Source organism: Rhinopithecus roxellana, chromosome 1 (assembly GCF_007565055.1).
Source record: "Rhinopithecus roxellana isolate Shanxi Qingling chromosome 1, ASM756505v1, whole genome shotgun sequence".
Taxonomy (NCBI): Eukaryota; Metazoa; Chordata; class Mammalia; order Primates; family Cercopithecidae; genus Rhinopithecus; species Rhinopithecus roxellana.
The window spans coordinates 107,434,858-107,449,944 of NC_044549.1; the positions used below are offsets into that span (position 1 = coordinate 107,434,858).

The following is a 15,087-nucleotide window of genomic DNA, read 5'->3' on the forward strand; positions in this document are numbered from 1 at the left end:
AACCTACCTCATAGGGTTCTCGTGAACTCCAAAGGTATTTAATAAATGTAAGAACACTTCCTGACACGGTTAGTGCTTAACAAATGTGAGCTATTGATATTAATGTATGCTCCACGAGGGGGCGTGTCGGATTTGAAACACCTTTTCATCTCCCACAGAGCCTAGCACCTTGCACCCAGCCGGCGCTCACTACATCTTTGCGGGATGATTTACAAAAGGAAGAACGTTCTGACCTTAGCCTGCTCCGCAGGGGGCGTCCGAGTGTAGCGCGTTAGTTCGTAGGCCGGAACCCAAAGCTCCGGACGCTGCGACGCCGGAGCCTCTAGGCGCCCGGACACCGGCGCCGGAAGAGGGGAAGGCGGGGTCCGCGCAGCCGGGTGAAATCGTAGGACCGTAAAGATGCTGCTGGAGTTGTCCGAGGAGCATAAGGAGCACCTGGCCTTCCTGCCTCAAGTGGATAGCGCGGGTCAGCGGGCGTGGGGGCGGTGTTCTGTGGGCTGGGGAGGAGGTCAAAGGCAGCGCCCGGCACTCAACAGCCTTCTGACTTTCATTGCAGTGGTAGCCGAGTTTGGGCGGATTGCTGTGGAATTCCTGAGGCGCGGCACAAACCCAAAAATCTACGAAGGCGCTGCCAGTAAGAAGGGGAAGGGGACGGCTCCGCAGGCTGCCAGGGCGGTTGCGATCCATTCCCTGTATCCTGGCAGAGAAAGGGATTATTGCGACTCCTAGGATCTTGTTCCGATTGTAGTAGAATAAAACCAGCAGAGCTCCTCAGTCAGGGTGCAAATCCTGCCCGTCTGTGAAGTAGCTGTGAGATTGCTAAAGCTTCTGTTAAATCAGTTTTCTCATGGTAAAATGTACATACGTAATACCACCTTACTTTCAGAAATACTGAAAAGTATTTTGTATAAATATACCAAAGTCTGTGGAATAGCTGGGTCAACTGTAAATATGCAAGTATTTGGTTATCATTATTAGTTGTTCAGATATCCGCTTCTGCTAAAAAAGTGTTGTTTTCCCCTGGGTAAAAGGCAGTCTCTGGGATTAAGTCAATCCCTGTCGAGTTCCTCTTCCGCCAGACTTGAAGGAGCTACGCTTTCAAGAGAAGGGCTACGCACCTTGTACTAGTCTCCACAGTACTGCGTTTTGTTAAGAAGGTTACATGGTGGGAAATACCAAAGGCACTTGGCTGGGAGTGGAATGAGAAGGAACATGAACCTCTGGCCAACTTACTATTTTTCATGCACTGTTTGAAAACATGTAGTAATAAGTAGTGTTTATTTTTAAAGACAAATATGAACAATATAAATACCACAGTAGTAATTTATTTGCTTGTTTTCACTGTTCTTTCTCAGGAAAACTGAATGTGAGTAGTGACACTGTCCAGCATGGTGTGGAAGGATTAACGTATCTCCTCACTGAGAGCTCAAAGCTCATGGTAAGGGTTTCTCTGGATTGTTTTGTATTGCCTGGATTCTTAAGAAAAGTCTGGTGTACTCTACATCATAGTCCTGGCAGGTACCTGTGTATTTTAATAATGTTGTTAATGGTTTATAATCGATTTTTTGAAGACATACCTAAAAAAAATCATATAATATCTACTGATACGAATACCTCTTGCTGGTATAAATAGCTAGTATAGAAGTACCTCTAATTCTGCGTGTTGTTAAACCATTTATGTATCCTAAGAGGAGGGAGACTGTATTAATATTTTGTTTGCATATCAGCAGTATCTGGCTTGATGAAGAATAGGAAGGGAAACTGGGCATCTTAACAATTCTTTCCATTTTATACTAAAGTACTTTTATGTATCAGTAACTTGGATTTTGGAATGGTGAGCAGTGGTTATCTTTAAGGAATGCTGTTTCTTCTACTAGACAGAATAAATTAGAGGATATCATATTCTTTTGTGTATTTCAAGTATTTTAGCTAGACAGAGATAAATTTTGATGTTCTTTAAACTCAATTCACTTAGATTTCTGAACTGGATTTCCAAGACTCTGTTTTTGTTCTGGGATTCTCTGAAGAATTAAACAAATTGTTGCTTCAGCTTTATCTGGACAACAGAAAAGAGATCAGAACTATTCTAAGTGAATTGGCACCAAGTCTTCCCAGTTATCATAACCTTGAATGGCGACTAGATGTACAGGTATAGTATTTTTAAAATTAACTTGATGTAGAATATAAGAATTATTTTAGGTTTGTGTCCTGTTTATTGGATTCTTTGCCACCTTAACTAAGATCCGGTTTGAAACTTTGTTTTTTAATGTTCATTTTTAGACCATTTCACAAATAGTTCATTTCTTTTATTTTCAGTGTGTTCAAATCAGTTTAATTTGCAAAATTTGTAAGAAATCGGTTATTTTGGAAAAGGAGATGGTTATGTAGATTTTTTAGATTGGTGCCTAGATGTTTAAAAACTTTTCTGTTTAAATTTAACAGATGTAGAAAAGTGCACAGGTCAATGTACCGCTTAATGAATTATCACGTGGTGCATTTAACTGTGACTTATACCCCAGAAGCATCCTCCTTGCCTCCTAACTAATTACTGCCCCTTCCCTCCTTTCCAAAGGTAACCAGCATCCTGACTTCTAACACAAATTACATTTACCTGCCTTTTAACTTGTATATATGGAATGACTCAGTAAATATTCTTCTGTACCTGGCTTCTCTCACAATATTATTTTTGTGAGATTCATCTTTCAGTTGATTTTAAGTCACATAAACAAAAGGGTGTATTCAGACCATTGCTTATAGTCCTTTATTAAGCAGAGAGCGATAAGTTAGTAGATGTGTATTGAATGCCATCTATTTGCTGATTAGAGCTGTGCCAAATGCTTTGAGACACAAAAGAAGTGTAAAATACTTTCAACTGGAAAAGATGGTATCACCTTGGTTAGGGATATTAGGTGTTCTCAAAATAACTAGTAATTAAGGGGGCTTATAAAATAAGGTTCTTGATGGGGAAAAAAGAATATAATTACATAAATGAAGATGACAACTGTTTAAAAAAAAAAACGACAACAACAACACGTGTAATTGTGTGTATGTGCTGGTATGATCCAAGAAAGCTTCCAGCAAAAGGAAGTGCAATTTCAGAAGGATGAATGAATACAGAAAATTAGGGTAAATATTCTTAGTAGAGAAGGCAGAATATGTTGTAAAGACCCACATGGATATGGAAATGACATATAAATATGTATTACAGTGCACTTGTTTTCAAATTTGACTTCATATTGGAATAACCTGGGGAGCTTTACAGAAATTCTGATGTTTGTGTGTAATACCCAGAGATTCTGATTTATTGGTATAGAGTTCGGCCTGAGCATCAGGATTTTTTAAAGCTTATTTTCATCCAGGTAATTCTAATGTGCAATAGTTTGGAAACCACTGTTGTAGTGGCTTCTTCTGATTCAAATAGAGGTAATGTCCAAATAGGTTATAGAAAGTTGGTTAGAGGGGTTTAGATCTGACATAGCAGATGATAGGAAGCCCTTGTAGATATTTGGATAAGAGAGTAACATTAAGGCCATGCGCAGTGGCTCACGCCTGTAATCCCAGGACTTTGAGAGGCCAGGGCAGGCAGATTGCCTGAGGTCAGGAGTTCGAGACCAGCCTGGCCAACATGGTGAAACCCTATCTCTACTAAAAATACAAAAATTAACCCGGTGGGGTGCAACATGCCTGTAGTCCCAGCTACTTGGGAGGCTGAAGCAGGAGAATTGCTTGAACCCAGGAGGTGGAGGTTGCAATGAGCTGAGATTGTGCTGTTGCCCTCTAGCCTGGGCAACAAAAGGAGACTTCATCTCAAAAAACAAAAAGAGAGACAGTAACCTTAAAAAACAATCATGTAGGGAAGTTAATCTAGCACCCTTGGGCAGAGAATGAAGGTGGGAATTCAAAAAATGAGGAGTATCAGGCCTTTACACATTATGTTTACTCTATATGAAATGCTTTTTCTGCTTTGCTACTATTTCTTGACTTGACTCTTTCTTATCCTTGTAAGTCTCAGTTTAAATCAGGGCTCAGCAAACTATGGCCTGTGGGCCAAATCTGGCTTGCTACCTATTTCTGTAAATAAAGTTTTTTTGGGATACAGTCATGCTCCTTTGTTATGTATTATTTATGGCTGCTTTCAAAGTACAAGGGCAGAGTTGAGTAGATGTGCCAGAAACTGTATGGTCTGCAAAGCCTAAAATATTATCTGGTTCTTTATAGAAAGGGTTTATAGAAAGGATGGCTGCTGTCAAAGTACAAGGGCAGAGTTCAGTAGTTGTGCCAGAAACTGTATGGTCTGCAAAGCCTAAAATATTATCTGGTTCTTTATAGAAAGGGTTTGTGCTCTAAATGATGTCTCCCTTTGGGAGAAATGCCCCCTGCCACTAGACGCAGTTAAATTTTGGTGGCATTTGTGTTTTCTTTTCATGACACCTGTGCTTCCTCTTTTGGCAAGTCATCTCACTTATATGTACCTGGTTTTTCGTTTTTTTGTTTTTTGTTTGACTAAACTGTAAACACTGGGATAGCAGGGACCATGCATGTCCTATATCTCTTTCTTCAAAGCCTCAGCATCTCCTCCATGCTCCACATGCTTAGCTGTTGACCTTGCTTCCAACTTGACTAATAAAAGAGAAGCAAACAGAAAGAACTCCCACATGCACCTGTCACCACATCTTTCAGCCTGTATCAGGACCCATTTGCTCCACTTGTCTTCTCTCCTGTTCCTCTTGATGAAGTGCCCATGCTCTTATCTAGAGGCAGCCTTTTCCTTTGTATACCTCAGTCCATCCGCATTTCCCCCTATGAGGACATAGTTCTAGCAATTATTCCCTCTCTTATCTGCATCATACTTGGTTTGCCTCTCCCTTCTGCACACAGTCAGAAACCCAGTCTTGACTCCATATACTCCTCCTACTGCTGCTCCATTATTTTGCTCCTCTTTATACTAAGACTTTTTTTTTTTTTTCAGACCATCTCACTCTGTTGCTCAGGCTGGAGTGCAGTGGTGCAATCTCCGCTCACTGCAACCTCTGCCTCCTGGGTTCAAGTGATTCTCCTGCCTCAGTCTCCCAAGTAGTTGGGATTACAGTGGGATTCCAGGTGTGTGCCACCACGCCTGGCTAATTTTTGTATTTTTAGAAGAGACGGGGTTTCACCATGTTGGCCAGGCTGGTCTCAAACTCCTGACCTGAAGTGATCCACCTGCGTCGGCCTCCCCAAGTGCTGGGATTACAGATGTGAGCCACCACGCCCGGCCTACACTAAGACTTCTTGAAAGAGTTGTCTCTGTTTGTATACTCTCTCTTCCTGTCATCTCTTAAACTTTTCCTAATCAGACTTCATAATCTTCACTCTACTCTCATAACTTACTCAAGGTCATTGCTTTTTAGTTTTTATGCCATTCTGTTTATTAACGCATTTGTCACAGTTAGTCACACCTTCCTACTTGAAATACTTTCTTTAGTTGCCTTCTGGGAAATAACTTCCTCTGATTCTCATCCAACTTCACAGGCTCCTCTTTCTCAATCTCCTTTGCTGATTCTATCTCATTGCCCTTTAAACATTGGGATGCCCCAAAGGTCAGTTCTGAGTCTTCATACCTTTTCCACTTACATTCTCAAGCTGGCTTCATCCAATTTGAAGTCTTAAATAATCCCCATATTCTTGGGATTCCCAAATGTATATCTTTAGTCTAGAACTGTCCCTAAACTTGAGAGTCATACAGTTGAAGCCTATTTTCATCTCCACTTTGGTAATTTGATAAGCATTCAAATGCAGTGTGTTCCAAACTGAATCCCACCTTCCTTACCCACTGATATGGTTTGGTTCTGTGTCCCCACCCAAATCTCATCTTGAATTGTAATAATCCCTATATGTCAAGGGTGGGACTAGGTGGAGATAATTGAGTCATGGGAGCAGTTTTCCCCATGCTGTTCTTGTGATAGATAGTGAGTTATCACAAGATCTGCTAGTTTTATAAGGGGCTTCCTCCTTCATCTGGCATTCATTCTCTCTCCTGCCGCCCTGTGAAGAGGTGCCTTCTGTCATGATTGAAAGTTTCCTGAGGCCTCCCTAGCCATGTGGAACTGTGAGTCAATTAAACTTCTTTTCTTTCTTTTTTTTTATGTTTTGAGATGGAGTCTCACTCTGTCGCCCAGGCTGGAGTGCATTGGTGCGATCTCGGCTCACTGCAAGCTCCACCTCCCGGGTTCACACCATTCTCCTGCCTCAGCCGCCTGAGTAGCTGGGATCACAGCCACGTGCCACCACACCCGGCTAATTTTTTTTGTATTTTTAGTAGAGACAGGGTTTCACCCTGTTAGCCGGGATGGTCTCAATCACCTGACCTTGTGATCTGCCCGCCTTGGCCTCCCAAAGTGCTGGGAGTACAGGTATGAGCCACCGCGCCCAGCATTCTTTTCTTCATAAATTACCCAGTCTCGGTTATTTCTTCATAGCAGTGTAAGAAAGGACTAATACACCCCCTCCCTGCTGAAACTGCTCCTTCCATAGCCTCTCCCATCTCAGATGGTACATCCATTCTTTGAATCACACAGGCCAAAAATACTTGGGCTTTTCCTTGACTCTTCTCCTTGCCCTTCATCTAGTCCATCTGCAAGTTAGTTTCTTAAAAAGGTATCCACAGTCTGACCACTTCCCTTCTATGGTCTGAAAAAAAAATTAGGAAATTTCACACCAGAATTATAATTTTTAGCAACTTTTGAAAAATTAGAAGTTCAGGCAGCACTAGAACCACACTCCCACTTGGCCTTAATCAGTTCAAGGTAGAGTGAATTTAAGGTGGTGACAGCTTGTTTAAGTTGCAGTCTCTACAGTAGGTGAGGATGTGGGCCTAAATCTTGGATGCCGGATTAGTTGAAATCACATATGAGAATGATTTCTCTGACATCTGAACTGAATCTCATTGGGTGCACATGGCTAATAGAAATAAAAGCCAGCAATTAAACGTGGTTTTAGGAAAAACAACCACTAGCACAACACAATGTCACTGAAAGTAAGAGCAACATTTAAGAATAGCAGGATCATCAGGGGAGTAAGAGTTAAGACAAAAGCCTTAGGATTTGGACAGAAGAAAGATGTACCTGTCTTACTGTATCTTCAAATTTTACACTTGGGATAGAGTGGCTGGCATAGAGAGAGAATATCCCATTGTCATGAGCATCTTAAGGTATCTGCAGATAAACAATTAAAAAGATAATCTGTTATGTCCTATTAATCCATTCTTGCTTCTACACATCTATTCAGTTATCAAACCATTTATTGAATGTCTAGTGCGTGCTAGGCCTTGTGGACATAGCAGTGCTTGCCTTTAAGTCCTCACAGTCTTACAGTAAGAGAGAGACCAAAAAATAAAATTTCATTAGAAATCAGCAATTATAATCAAGTGTGATGAGTGCTTGAATAGGCATGAACACAGGATGTGGTATAAGCCAGACTGTAGGCTCCAGGAGGGCAAGTATTGTGTCTTGTTCATTACTGTGTGCCCAGCACAATACCTGGCATATAATAGGCATTTGGTGCTGAATAGAAAGAATGGGTGGTAAGAGCAGTTAAGTGGCTTCTTAAATTATTTATCAGATATTTCTTGTACCCCTAACATGTGCCAGGTGTTGTGGATACAGCAAAGAACAAAACACAGTTCATCCTCTGGGGGACTTCATAAGCAGCAAGTCTTGTGGGGTTCATGGGGGAAATGACTGGATAAGCCTTTATATTTAGGTCCTTTCACAATAACCCGGTGGAGATATGGGGATGGTCATGTATGTGGCTCAGCGGTAATTTACCTTGTAGATCTTTACCTGTCTCATGTGCGAATGTCCCCTGACTTTTGGGGTACAATAGGCTTTAATAGTTCTTTTTTTGGCTTTATTAATTTGCTTTGAGTGTGTCCATTATGAAGACATTTTTGCAAGTTAAAATTAAGAAATAGAATTTTCTAAAATTAAACTCGAGAGCTCATTTACCCAGTGAAATGAGTTTGAATCATTGCACTATTGGTAGGACTAGTACAGTTTAAGTTTGAGGGTGTACTGAATGAAATTTGCTTCTTATGGAGAAATGCATTTAAGGGCTAAAAAAGCTACTACTCAGAGCTCATTGAGTTCCTCAGCTTATTTGTTGAAACCATTGCATAGAATTTTAACTGGAGTGGATTATTCTGCTCATAGAAAAAGGCAGATCAGATAAGACTAGCTAAATGTCTAGGAAACTAGTAACTACATACAGCGCCTTTCATGTTTAAGTAACTGACTTGTCTCATGGAGACCGGTAGTGATGGACAATTACCACCTAATTATTGTGCAGTTACTTATGGGACTCAAATTAATCATCATAGCTTAGTGTCTAGTAGGAACATTTCCCCAGACTTAATAAATTGCCAACACAATTGATGTCCTCGTTAATAGCATTAGTAACTGAATGTACCACCATCTGAGACTGATGCCGGAGGATGTTCCTTTTAGGGCCGGTCCATTTACAACTACTTCAAAGCATTCTTTTCCTGTCCTGCCCACATATTGTTTGCTCTGAGGCTAAACAGAGAACTGAATTCTTTTAGGAACTGTAGCTACATGAAACATAATTTATGTATCCTGTTTCCTACTTGATGTTTTTTGCCAGAAAACCCTTTTCAGTGCCTTTGAGATATGGCCCTTCAAAGTAAAGGTTTTTTGATATTTTTTCTAATTTGCATTCAAATAAGACATTTCATTTTAAACTTGCTTTTATTGTTGTTATGTTTACAGGGAGGAGGACAGAATCTCATCCCCAGTAAAAAAAAAAAAAAAAAAGTCTGTATCAAGAACTTTGTGGACTACTGTTCTTTGTCCTATAGTACTGTCATTCAACTTCTTTCTGAGAAAAATGTCTTACTAGATGTTTGTTAGAGATGTTATGTAATCTCTTTTCTAGAACTGTTAAAGAATAGTATAGATATTTGTATAGGTATTTAATTTAGGTATGTTGTCTAAAAATTGGAGGATAGCGGCTTTAAGTCTTTCAACAAAAATTCATGGCTTAATTACACACCAAATATACTCAGTCCCTGTCAGTGCAGTCCCTGTCTGTCAGTGTAAAGGAAAAACAAATATAAACAGAGCATAATTGAATAAATAAGTACTGTTTTCAATTATCATATGTATAATATGCATATGTGTCATAATCTATAATTATCTGTACTACAGAGGTGATCTTAAACTGGTACTTTAGCCTGCAAATACCTATTTTATGTTTGGGGACCAGCTCACCCAAAGGGATTGACGTATTGTTTGCAAATTACTTGGGGACATTAAATTTCAGCCTTGGATCAGTATCTTGGGTTCTTTTGAAAGCCCAGGTTACCTAGAATTATTTGGAAGAAGTTACTAGTCAAAATATTCTATGTTACGGAATTAAATTAATCCTGAAATCTCAGGTTTAGATTTGTTATTCACTCGAAAATCTCTTCAAGTTGGAATCTAGTCTTCTTGACATTGACTCCATATTTTTGATAACTTTTTTGCTTTCTCCTATAACAAGATGTTACAGGCTCATCTTGTACAGTTTCTTACCTAGACTTCAAATCAGCTATTGCTTTGGATAATCCTGGTACCTTTTAATGGAGAATCTAAAGATTGAAAGAACCTTCGAGTTGGTCATTGTTTGTAGTTTTGGGTTTTCTTCTTTTAAAATATGTCAGTAGTACTTATTTTTTAAATTTGGAATGTGTTATACAAATGAAAGGTTATAGATATCCAGTTTAAAGGATAATGATAAAGCAAATACTAGTATACCCACCAACAAGCTTAACAAATAAAACCAGTACTTTTGAAGAACCTGTACCTTCCCCCAATTGTAACCATTTCCCAGCCACCTGGAGGAAATCATTATCCTGAATTTTCTGTCAATCTTTTCTTTTCTCTTTTTTTTTTTTTTTTTTTTTTGAGACGAAGTCTTCGCTCTGTTACCCAGGCTAGAGTGCAGTAGGCGCGGTCTCGGCTCACTGCAGTCTCTGACTCCTGGGTTCAAGCGATTCTCCGGCCTTAGCCTCCCAAGTAGCTGAGGCTACAGGCATACGCCACCATACCTGGCTAATTTTTGTATTTTTAGTAGAGACAGGGTTGTACTCTGTTGGCCGGGCTGGTCTCAAACTCCTGACCTTGTGATCCACCCACCTCAGCCTGCCAAAGTGCTGAGATTACAGGCGTGAGCCACCATGCCCTGCCCCGAATCTTTTCTTTATAGTTTTTTTAAAAACATAAATTTTGTCACGAAACTGTGTATTTTTTAAACTTGCATGTATTCTGTGACTTGCTTTTTCAGCATTTTTGTTTCTTCTATGATAACCCATGTTGCTGTAGTTCATTTCTTTCCTCGCCATTTAGTAAGCAATTCATTCTGTGATTGTTCTTGGTTTATCCATTCTGTTGTTAACTAATATTTGAGGTATTTCTAATTTTTGGTTCTTGGAAACATACTATCATGAATAAATATATATGTGTAAGAGGTTAAGGTATATGCCTAGGGGTAGAGTTGCTGGTAGTGCACATTGTTTTCCAAAGTAATTTTCTCATCCCTTACCAGCAGTGGATGAGAGTTCCCATTACTGTCCCTTGCAGTGCCTGGTATGGACAGGTTTTTAATTTTTGCTAGTCTGATATTTGTAAAATGGTATTTCATGTGGTTTTCCTGGCTATTATCCTGATGTTTAATAAAGTTGAACACATTTTTCTATGTTTATTCGTTTGTCTTCTATAAAATGCTTATTTAGATCTTCTGTTTATTTTTATCTTGGGTTTTGAGGTTTTTTTCTTATTAAATGAGAGGAGTTCATCACACATTCTGGATACTATCTTTTTTTGGTTATATGTGTGTTGCAAAATATCTTCTCTTGGTTTATGACTTGTTTTTTTACCATCTTTAGGTATCCTTTGAAGAAAATTATAGTTGAATTTACCAGTTCTGTCTTTATGGTTTGAGCCTTTTATATCATGCTTAAGAAATCTTCTATACCATAAAATTGTGTATATATTCTCATTATTTTCTTTTCAAAGGTTTTAAAGTTTACTTTTCATTTTGAAGTCTGTAATTCATCTGAAACTTAATTTTTGTGTATGGTTTAAGATAATTATAAATATGTACTCAGCACGGTTATTAAATAGTTACTGTGCTCTTATTTCATTTAAAATCAAGCTTGCAAGTAGAAGTCTCAGGCAACAGATTAAACCAGCAGTGACTATAAAGCTACACCTTAATCAAAATGGAGATCACAACACCAGAGTTCTACAGACAGACCCAGCCACCCTGCTCCATTTGGTTCAACAACTGGAACAAGCACTGGAAGAGATGAAGACAAACCACTGTAGGAGAGTTGTTCGCAACATCAAGTAGTTACCAGTTTTAAGGTTTTAATTCATTTGAATCACTTTTGAATTGATGATATACAGCAATTACTTCTCAAAATTAATTTTTTATTAATTCATGATGATAAATACATAGTATTCCTCAGTATCTATTCCAAGATACTGAGGTCATAATCAGAAGCTAAGCTGGGTGCAGTGGCTCATGCCATTAATCCCAGCACTTTGGGAGGCTGAGGTGGGCGAATCATGAGGTCAGGAGATGGAGACCTTCCTGGCTAACATGGTGAAACCCTGTCTCTACTAAAAATACAAACAATTAGCCAGGTATGGTGGCACGTGCCTGTCAGAGTCCCAGCTACTCGAGAGGCTGAGGCAGGAGAATCGCTTGAACCTGGGAGGTGGAGGTTGCAGTGAGCCAAGATTGTGCCACTGCACTCCAGCCTGGGTGACAGAGCGAGACTCCATCTCAAAAATAATAATAATAAAGTAAAAATAAAAGTAAAAAATAATCAGAAGCTAAAGTAAAGTTCCTTTCCTGGTGCTAACTGTGGTTATCTTGACACATTAAGATGTATTTTGTATTTTAAGAGTCTCATGCTCTACCAGTGGAACTAGCCAGACGGCCATTATTTTGTATTTTAAATATGTAAATAGGATTGAATCAACTAGAAATGAATCTATATGTTCTGTATATATGCATGACTATCTTGTTTTTGCTACTTCTTTTGACTGCTTAACTTTATTATTTTCCTCTTTATTGATCAAATTTGAAAATAAAATTCACAATGTAATACTATTACTATGCAGAATTTTCTAAACAGTTCAGTATTTTTGACTTTTAAAAACAGCCCACAATGTTAGTAGCCACAGAATATTGAACATCAGTATGATTTTTACTGCCATATTGTTATAGGCAGTTTATTCATTTTTCTTTGTATGTGAAGATAAGTATTTATCATATTGCCTAAGTTTGAGTGATCGTGGTTAATTAATTGGCTTAAATAGTACTCAAATTTGTGTGGTCATCTATTGTGTTTTATCAAGAACTAATTTTTCCACCATACCCAAAGCATCTAGGAGACACTCTGTCATTTACATTTACAAATCGTGGAAGCAGAGAAATATAATGAATTCTTGATTGTCCTGGATACAAATTATAGTCACTTTTAATAATTTGAATAAACTATGATGAGGAAAGGAAGACTATGTTTATTACATTATAGGCAACTATCCTTTCTCCCTTACAAACTTGATTTATGTTTTGTTTTATTTTTTAGTAGGGAACCAAAAGCTTTTGGCCTGAAAAACTCAGATGCTGATTTGTCAGGTCAGCCTGAGAGAGTGCAGAGACACAGAGGCCGACTTAGGGAGAAGAATTGTATGGAAGGGTGGAAACTAGGGTTCAGTCTTAACTATGTATCCAAGACCTTATCCTGAGAGTCTTCGTGGAATAATCTAGAAAGGGCTGTAGAAGCAATCAAACTCTAAACTGCACTCTAGACTTTTTACTTTGCCTCCTAAGAATTAGGGATTTTCATGTCAGAGTGATACCATGTTGCAATCTCTTTAGAGAAGAGAGAGCCTAGCGGGGAATAGGCCAGTGGAAGAAAAGCATACTTGAAATGGCTACCCATTGGTCCCTGCAGGCATCCGGGCCACCCTTTTCCTGTAGGTATATGTTCTGCTGTTGTAAAACAACTATATTATTAGATGTCAGCAAACTATAATCAGAAATAGTTTTTAATTATATTGGCAACTTGATTAATGAAACTCTCATATATACAACCTCACAAACAAAAGGAAACTTTATCTATTACGTGAAATAGTAGCATATGTCATTCGGTTTAAAAGCAACATGCCTGCAAAGCTTATATGATAAAAAATACTTCTGTGAGGCTTTTTATTTGTCCACATTTGATGGAAGATAAACATGGCTGACCCCAGCCAAGACTGAAACAGCCCTTTGTCTTCTCAGAACAACCTATCTCCAACTCTTTGTCCACTGTTCTTACCCCAATTAAAACAAGAAAACGTGCTAATCCTTAATTTTTATCAACCTCCCTTGGCCTCCTTTCACTGTACTCCATTATTCCTTCTGCGATGTTCTACCTTCTTCACCTTTTGAGACCAGGGTGAGTTGGGAGCAGTTTGCCTACCTTCTTTTAGAATCTGGGGCTTATCTTTTAGTACAAGCCATTGAATGAGCCTCTTCCTTTTTTTTTTTGCTCAAGCATTCCACATCCTTGTGGACTCCCCTGTGTTGTTTGTTTTATATAACATTTGATATTTGTTGTAGCTTGTATATGAACATAATTTTCTGTAGAGGTAGTCACTGTTCTACTCTCCAATATGACCCAGGTTTCTTGACTCTGAGTAGTGCGCCTTCTATTACTATCTAAATTTCTATTGAAGCTTTTTGGATTATGAGTATGCTGACTTTTCACGTTTGGCTGGTGCATGTTTAGATTTAAATGTCATATCCTTCATGTCTCAAAGCCAAAATAATAACATCTCATCTCAGAACAGAGCTGTGAGCACATGCCAATATATGTGTCACAAAGTCTACATATGTTACATTCCTTGGAAGTCTCCTTAAATGTTTCACAAAATGTCAAAAAGCTTGTTTTGTTAGAGATTGGTCACATTTAAGACAGTAAACGGGAAAGGTGGTGAAGATGCTATAAGAAGATGCTGTATCTTGAGAATTGAAAAATGAGAATCTGACATGGTTTGAAAAACCATGAAAGGTGTGTATAAAGGATGCATGTGTAGGAGCCCTTAAAATTCGTAACAGTATGTGTCCTTTTAGCGTTTTAATCTTATGAAGAGGTTAAGAGATAAGTCTTCGGAGTTGGACAAAAGGATTTGAATTTAGTTTCTGTGGCTTATTATGGTCCTTGATAAATTCTCAAAGCCTTTTGTTTTTGTTGTTCATCTCTAAAATAGGAATATAGGATTACCTACCACATTGGCTCGTAAGGACTATATGAGACCATGTATATAGAATGTTTAACATAGTACCAGGCTTTACAAAGAACTCAATAAATGTTTACCATTATTGAAATAGTTTTGTAGACTGAGGATCTCATTATTTTATAGTCTTGAGTTATGTCCTGTATACTCTGTTAAAGAAACTGGGACAAAATGCTAACTGGTTGTTTCTGGGTGGCGGAATTATGGCTGTTTCTTTTCTTTTTTAATTTCTATAGTAAGTTTGAATGACTTTCATAATATTTAGGAAGAAAATATTAAAAGGAAAGAAAAATCAGGGAATTTAAATATATTTTTAGTAGATATTTTTACCCAAACTTAATTCTTACAATGATAAACACATAGTTTACCAGAAAACTCAGCTGTTCTAAACTACTCAGTCCCTGAAGGACTCAGGTAAACAGGCTGAGGGTTTTATATATAGAGTGCTCTAGAATTTCCTTTTTCTGTCTTTTTTTTTCTCCATGTTAGTGAAAGAAACATGGGAATCTTAAGAAGTTAAGCCATTTCTCCTTTTCTAGGTAATATTACTTCTAAATGGAGAATTGTTTGTGTTGTTTTTCATCTCAAATGAAAACAGTATTTCTTTGTAGATTTTCACATCCCTTATGGTCCGGAAGTTCTGTCAGCTGCTATATTAAAGTCCTCCTGCTATAATTTACTCAGTCTTCTCTGTACTTATATGAATTTGATTAAGTCTCTTCCACAGTTTCCATAATCATAGATTACTCTCACA

The 15,087-nt window shown here is 38.4% G+C and overlaps 1 protein-coding gene across 2 annotated transcripts; it reads left to right on the top strand.

Moving 5' to 3' along the window:
* The first annotated feature begins 331 nt into the window (after nucleotides 1–331).
* On the top strand, nucleotides 332–14,428 carry COMMD2 (COMM domain containing 2). Of its 2 annotated transcripts, none has more exons than XM_010356841.2 (5): nucleotides 332–466; nucleotides 557–634; nucleotides 1,356–1,438; nucleotides 1,976–2,149; nucleotides 11,191–14,428. In XM_010356841.2, the coding sequence occupies exons 1-5, from the start codon at nucleotides 400–402 to the stop codon at nucleotides 11,386–11,388; spliced, it is 600 nt and encodes a 199-aa protein (XP_010355143.1). In that variant the 5' UTR covers nucleotides 332–399; the 3' UTR covers nucleotides 11,389–14,428. The 2 variants fall into 2 exon arrangements, with proteins under 2 accessions (XP_010355143.1, XP_030784784.1); XM_030928924.1 differs by lacking the exon at nucleotides 11,191–14,428 and adding an exon at nucleotides 8,766–9,937.
* Nucleotides 14,429–15,087: the final 659 nt, after the last annotated feature.

Excerpts from the sequence above, each read along its gene's own strand:
- COMMD2 (XM_010356841.2), top strand. The coding sequence starts at position 400 with ATGCTGCTGGAGTTGTCCGAGGAGCATAAGGAGCACCTGGCCTTCCTG. Across the intron at positions 1,439-1,975 it reads CTGAGAGCTCAAAGCTCATG|ATTTCTGAACTGGATTTCCA; the intron begins GTAAGGGTTTCT and ends CAATTCACTTAG. Across the intron at positions 2,150-11,190 it reads AATGGCGACTAGATGTACAG|CTTGCAAGTAGAAGTCTCAG; the intron begins GTATAGTATTTT and ends TTTAAAATCAAG.